The following is a 6,865-nucleotide window of genomic DNA, read 5'->3' as shown; positions in this document are numbered from 1 at the left end:
AACTCATTTACTGGTGGGATATGACTTGGAGTGGAACTCATTTACTGGTGGGATATGATTTAGAGTGGAACTCATTTACTGGTGGGATATGACTTGGAGTGGAACTCATTTACTGGTGGGATACGACTTGGAGTGGAACTCATTTACTGGTGGGATATGATTTAGAGTGGAACTCATTTACTGGTGGGATATGATTTAGAGTGGAACTCATTTACTGGTGGGATATGATTTAGCGTGGAACTCATTTACTGGTGGGATACGACTTGGAGTGGAACACATTTACTGGTGGGATATGATTTAGAGTGGAACTCATTTACTGGTGGGATATGATTAAGAGTGGAACTCATTTACTGGTGGGATATGATTTAGAGTGGAACTCATTTACTGGTGGGGTATGATTTAGAGTTGAAGGGATGTGTATGTCCATATATAATCTCTGTTCTGTGTAGAAAATGTGGGAAATAAAAATGATTCAATAGAAAATAAATATTTTTAATTAACCCCCTTACTATAACTGTTCCTTAACCATTAACAATTATTCCCCTAGGTAACCCCCAAATCTGAATTATCACCTGGCCTGTTTGGTAGACATCTTACTTGCTGAGACTTTGGCTCAGATTAGTATGAGTCTTAGCTATAATTGGCACAGATTTGTGGAGGTGGCAAATAAAAGCACATACACTGTGACCCTAAACAGGGTAAAATTCCTGTGTGACCCTGATACACCAATCAGATGAATAATGGAATGTAGGTACTGATTTACCTTCATAGTTATGGGTTGTAAATGACAAAAGTTCAACCAATTCTGATCTTCTTTAAAGGTAGAACCAAGAAGCCAATTGTTATCCACCTAATGGAACAAAACCCTCCTTACTGATTTAATTTATCGCACTACAAATAAGGTTACAATTGTTTGTGCTTCTTCCAGGTGGTGTCATCTTGGGTCATCTCCAGATGACATGGCGACCTCTTTCTCCTCCTCCTCCTCCTCCTCACAAGGTATGATTGATGATACTGACAGTCCTTTCCAATGTTTTCCTCTATCTCACATCTCCAGAGATTGGAATTCGATAATACTGTAGGACATTTTACGTATCCATAATTTGTACATTTCCTGTAGACATCTGATCAGTCCACCAATTAAAAGAGTTCAGGAGCATTCATAGATTCCACCATAACATTGTATCTTTATATTTTATTAGCATTGCTGGAAATTATGTACTAAGATGGCCCAGCAATTCATAATAACTGGATTACCCCCAAATTGGATGATTTGCGTAGTGGTCAGGGTAATCCTTTGTCTATAATCCTAAGGAGAATACAGCCCCATGTTACATGACACATACTGCTGGGAAATTTGGGTGTAATCATAGGTGTCCGTTTACAGCGATCAGACTCTTTATTATTCAGGATGTCATTTTTTTAAAGGATTTAAAATTTCTTTATGCTTTTTATGAAATTTTCACAGAACATGATATTTGAAAATGGTCATTCCTATACTGTATATACATTAGGAGGTCTATATATGAAAAATTTGCTTTTGTGCCAGCATTTGCAAAGCTGTTGCGAAAAATTGCCATAATGTTCCTAATAGGTTTATTTCCTATTAAAAGTAAGGCACTGTTTAATAATATGTGTATCCATAAAAGTGTAAGTTTCACCAAAAAAATTGATCCACACCTCAATGCTCACCAGATAATCCCAGGCCACTGGGACCTATATCACTCTTCCAGATCACTGGATATACAATCTTTAGGATAACGTTCTCTCCCCTCTACAACCAAGGATGTCAGTCGCTCTCCCAGATCACTTAATATCAGATCACATAGATGATATTCTCTCTCCTCTTGATCAACCAAGATAGATACAGAGGCAAAGGACAAGGACAGATAATAGTGAAATCTACAGTAATTTGCTTACAAGAGAAAGTGCCCAAAACGGGACGGGTAAGAACCGCCAAAGTATGAAATGTATCCCCCTCCTTTAACAGCTCACCCTTCGCCTGTAACTCAGAGGTCGCGGCCGGTGTGCGTTCCATGGTAGTGAGGAAGTGACGTCACTGGTTAACCGAAAGTCTAAATGGTGTACAATGCATTTCACTGAGTAGCATCATCAGGACTTCCATTCACAGTTTATATAGGTTTATTTCCTATGATTATCGACTCCATTAATTGGCCATTATACAGCATTTTCTTATATACAGTGTCTCACAAAGGTGAGTACACCCCTCACATTTTTGTAAATATTTTATTTTTATATTTTCATGTGACAACACTGAAGAAATTACACTTTTCTGCAATGTAAAGTAGTGAGTGTACAGCTTGTATAACAGTGTAAATTTGCTATCCCTTCATAATAACTCAACACACAGCCATTATTGTCTAAACCGCTAGCAACAAAAGTGAGTACACCCCTAGATGAAAATGTCCAAATTGGGCCGTAAATGTCAATATTTTGTGTGGCCACCATTATTTTCCAGCACTGCCCTAACCCTCTTGGGCATGGAGTTCACCAGAGCTTTACAGGTTGCCACTGGAGTCCTCTTCCACTCATCCATGACTATATCATGGAGCTAGTGGATATTAGAGACCAAGTGCTCCTCCACCTTCTGTTTGAGGATGCCCCACAGATGCTCAATAGGGTTTAGGTCTGGAGACATACTTAGCTAGTCCATCACCTTTACCCTCAGCTTCTTTAGCTAGGCAGTGATTGTCTTGGAGGTGTGTTTAGGGTCATTATCATGTTGAAATACTGCCCTGGGGCCCAGTCTCCAAATGGAGGGGATCATTCTCTGCTTCAGTATGTCACAGTACATGTTGACATTCATAGTTCCCTCAATGAACTGTAGCTCCCCAGTGCCGGCAACACCTGTGCAGCCCCAGACCATGACACTTCCACCACCATGCTTGACTGTAGGCAAGACACACTTGTCTTTGTACTCCTCACCTGGTTGCCGCCACACACGCTTGACACCATTTAAACCAAAGAAGTTTATCTTGGTCTCGTTAGACCTCTGGACATGGTTCCAGTAATCCATGTCCTTAGTCTGCTTGTCTTCAGCAGACTGTTTGTGGGCTTTCTTGTGCATCATCTTTAGAAGATGCTTCCTTCTGGGATGACAACCATGCAGACCAATTTCATACAGTGTGCAGAATATGGTCTGAGCACTGACAGGATGACCCCCCCCCACCCCTTCAACCTCTGCAGCAATTCTGGCAGCACACAACCTTTGGATATGACGCTGAACATGTGCACTCAATTTCTTTAGTCGACCATGGTGAGGCTTGTTCTGAGTGGAACCTGTTCTGGTAAACCGCTGTATGGTCCTGGCCAGTGTGCTGCAGCTCAGTTTTAGGGTCTTGGCAATCTTCTTATAGCCTAGGCCATCTTTATGTAGAGCAACAATTCTTTTTTTCAGATCTTCAGAGATTTTTTTGCCATGAGGTGCCATGTTTAACTTCCAGTGACCAGTATGAGAAAATGAGAGTGATAACACCCAATCTAATACACCTAATCCCTATTCACACCTGAGACCTTGTAACACCAATGAGTCACATGACAACCGGGGAGGGAAAATGGCTAATTGGGCTCAATTAGGACATTTTCACTTACGGGGGGTAACTCACTTTAGTTTAGACATTATTAGCTGTGTTGAGTTATTTTGAGTAGACAGCAAATTTAAACTGTTATACAAGCTGTACACTCACTACTTTACATTGTAGCAAAGTATAATTTCTTCAGTGTTGTCACATGAAAAGATATAATAAAAAATATACAAAGATGTGAGGGGTGTACTCACTGTGAGATACTGAATAGCATTATGTCCACTTGATGGAGCTGACAATCATAAAAAAAAAAAAAAAAACATAGACACATTATGGGGATTTTTCATAATAGTATATTTTTTTTTAAATTAATAGACCCTTAGATGTATGCAGCTAATATTCATTAATCAGGGATGTAACCTACCATCATAGAGACAGTCATGTGAGATTATCACAGGGAAGCCAATCCCTCTCCATTGGATAATGTATATAATGTACATATATTCAGACAGCAAGGATAACTTGCCACAAATTTGTGGCAGTGTTGAATTGTAAGTCTGTTAACTTGATGCACATTTTCATTGGCAAGTTGTACACAGCATTTGAAGCACAAGTTCTAGTTGACACTTCCGATTTGTAGCAAATTTGCATGGCAAGTCTCTAACAAGAGCAAAGTTGCAGTGATGAGTTTAAGGCCTGGTTCAAACTGGTACGACACACGCTCCGACTTTGAGAGTACATGTCGCATGGCGTGGATAAATCAAGGTTTCCCTTTGAGAGCCATCTTAACCGGTCCAACACAAGTCGGTCTGACTTTAAAAAAAAAGTTCCTGTACTACTTTGGTCCTACATCAGCCCATTCATTGAAGTCTGATCAAAGTCGGATCTTCGTCCTAACCATCCTACTTGTGACATCCTACATGATGTTTACAGCAGCAGGAAAAGGAATTTATGCCACACTAAGATTGTTTTGATTGGTCAAAGGACAAGTCAGACTATCTCAAATCGATCGATCCCCCGCTGAGATAAACGGAGTCCACTGACGGAGCGGACTGTGTAAAAGGGGCCTAAAGCAAGAGTTCTGCAAGTCTACAGCAGTGATTTTTTTCAACCTTGAGGCACCCCATTCTTAAATGTATTAAAACTATTCAAATAGTTTTTAATAATGCAGCAACATTTACACATAGGACACCTAACGTTAGAGGTGATTTATTCTTCACACTGGTACTGACTAGTATTCCAATGTTTCTCTTCTCCCTTAATTTATTTCTATCAGTCAGCTAATGTGACCCCAGTGCTGAAAGAGAACAGCAGAGGAGGGGCAAACAAGGATGCGGGGGAGGAAACAGACATCTTCCTTCCCAACTAATGATGCCATTGGTTGTTAGGATGCTAGTTTCTAGAAAGTTGTAATGGTGCATAATGAAAACCTGTGGCTTTGTGTAACTAAAAGGCAGCCTTTATCCACCCACTGGCTTGTATACAATTTGTGATCAACTTTTAGGCATTTTGCCAAGGCACCCTTGTGAAGAAACCTCAAGGCACCCTGGTTGAAAAGAGGCTGCGCTACAACATGAAAATTCAGCCACAGTGACCCCTGTGGTAGGATGACTATTACACAACATAACTGAACCAGAACTTGCAGACTGTTTGCAGAGAAAATTGATCTGGAGTCATGCAATGGGGACTTGCTGCAATTGTGCAGCAAACCTGTGAAGCCTGGCAAGTCTAGCAATAACTTAGCAAGTCATTTTCACACTTGCAGCACAATTGCTTGCTATCTGGGTAAATATTGAGGGATAATTGCCTTTCCCTTCTATATGCTCTTTATAGCATTGGCAAAAACAAAAAAAGCCTGGCTGAGACTGAACCTCTAATTACACAATATACCAATATAACAATGTAACCCATCCAAGGCCTCTACTGCTTACGGAGGAGACTCAGTGGGGAGCTCAATATATATAAAATCATAGTTTATTATTTGTATCAAAACATACAAACCATACACACCATAAATACTGAATACCAAGATAAAAAATCATAATTGGCCAATTATAAAAACCAGTTCAATCAGGACTAATGTTTATGATTGCTGAATGTCTTCTCTGTAGGGTTGGATCCGGATGTCCTGGGAAAGGGCCCACAAACCCCAGGAGATCTTATCATATATTCTCTGGAGGATCTCAAAGGATGTGACTTCAAGAAATTTAAGAACAAGTTGTCGGATTTCCCCTTTGGAGATAAACGTTCCATTCCCAGAGGAAGACTAGAAAATGCAGACTGGATCACCACTAAGGACGTCATGATAAACAATTATGGAGAAGAAGGGGCTCTGGATGTCATGATTAAAGTCTTTACACTGATTGATTTGATGGGACCTGCAAATGACCTCCAGGAGAGGAGGTCACAAAATGGTGAGTTCTTGTTTTAATGAATATTTCATAACAATTCTTTATAGATATCTGTGTGAGCATATCGCACAGCACCGCTGACTCTCCGGGTGGGCATAATAACGTCGCCACTAAACTCTGTCCGGCACGCGTTTCTTTCGATGGGACATCTTCCAAGGAGCAACAGAGTTCTCCTACATGTAAAAAACAAAAAACTTTTTTTGCTACAAAACAACTTAAAACCTCAGAATATTTCATATATATATATATGTATATATATATATGTATATATATATATATATATATATATATATATATATATATATATATTGTAAGGGGTTAGCTCGGTAGCGGGTGTGGGTGACCCCTTGGGTGGGTTCGCTACACAGAGAGACAGCCGAGGAGTGGTTGAAAACAACGGTCTATGGTTTATTCTACCAATTTGCTGGAAACAAGTGCAAGCATCCAAACAGCATAAATCAAACAAACATAAAATAAACCCTGGCCACTTGGGGCGTCTACCTTCACAACACAGGAACCTACCTATGGTGTCTGTCCCAGCCTACTGCTGGGCAGACACTGCTGGTCATACAGCAGAAAAACAATAGTCTATTTGTTTTCTTTTCACACAGAAAAAGTCAACACCACCTCACCTTCAGAAGTCTTTCTCAGCTCACTGCTCTCCTTAACGCACAAAGCCTCAGGATGCAGCAATCAGTAGTCATCCTCTGTATAACTTATAGAGGCCTTAATTGCCTCATTCTGAATAGCTGAAGCTTTCCAACGTCCTTAAACCTTTCTGGCTATCTCTGCAGCCGACACCTGATAGTAATTGGTGAATTGTTTAAACAAGGCAGAAATGTATCTCCCGTCTGTGACAACACCCACAGATTTACCTGACTTCCTGTCACATACCCCCCCCCCTCTTGT

General features: G+C 40.3%; 1 protein-coding gene across 1 annotated transcript in view; it reads left to right on the top strand.

The window, feature by feature from the left end:
• Positions 1-4,284: 4,284 nt before the first annotated feature.
• LOC309550371 (NACHT, LRR and PYD domains-containing protein 3-like) overlaps positions 4,285-6,865 on the top strand; it is a gene marked incomplete at its 5' end in the record, with an annotated part of 44,167 nt that continues 41,586 nt past the window's right edge. Inside the window, 2 exons of the mRNA XM_082250766.1 lie at positions 4,285-4,348; positions 5,657-5,959. Coding sequence (XP_082106892.1) covers positions 4,285-4,348; positions 5,657-5,959 — 367 coding nt within the window. The remainder of the gene's footprint in view (positions 4,349-5,656; positions 5,960-6,865) is intronic.

Source organism: Pelophylax lessonae (genome assembly GCF_965119305.1).
Source record: "Pelophylax lessonae genome assembly, chromosome: 3".
NCBI lineage: Eukaryota > Metazoa > Chordata > Amphibia > Anura > Ranidae > Pelophylax > Pelophylax lessonae.
Note: the sequence above shows the minus strand (reverse complement) of the source record. Positions and strands in the feature narration are given on the sequence as shown.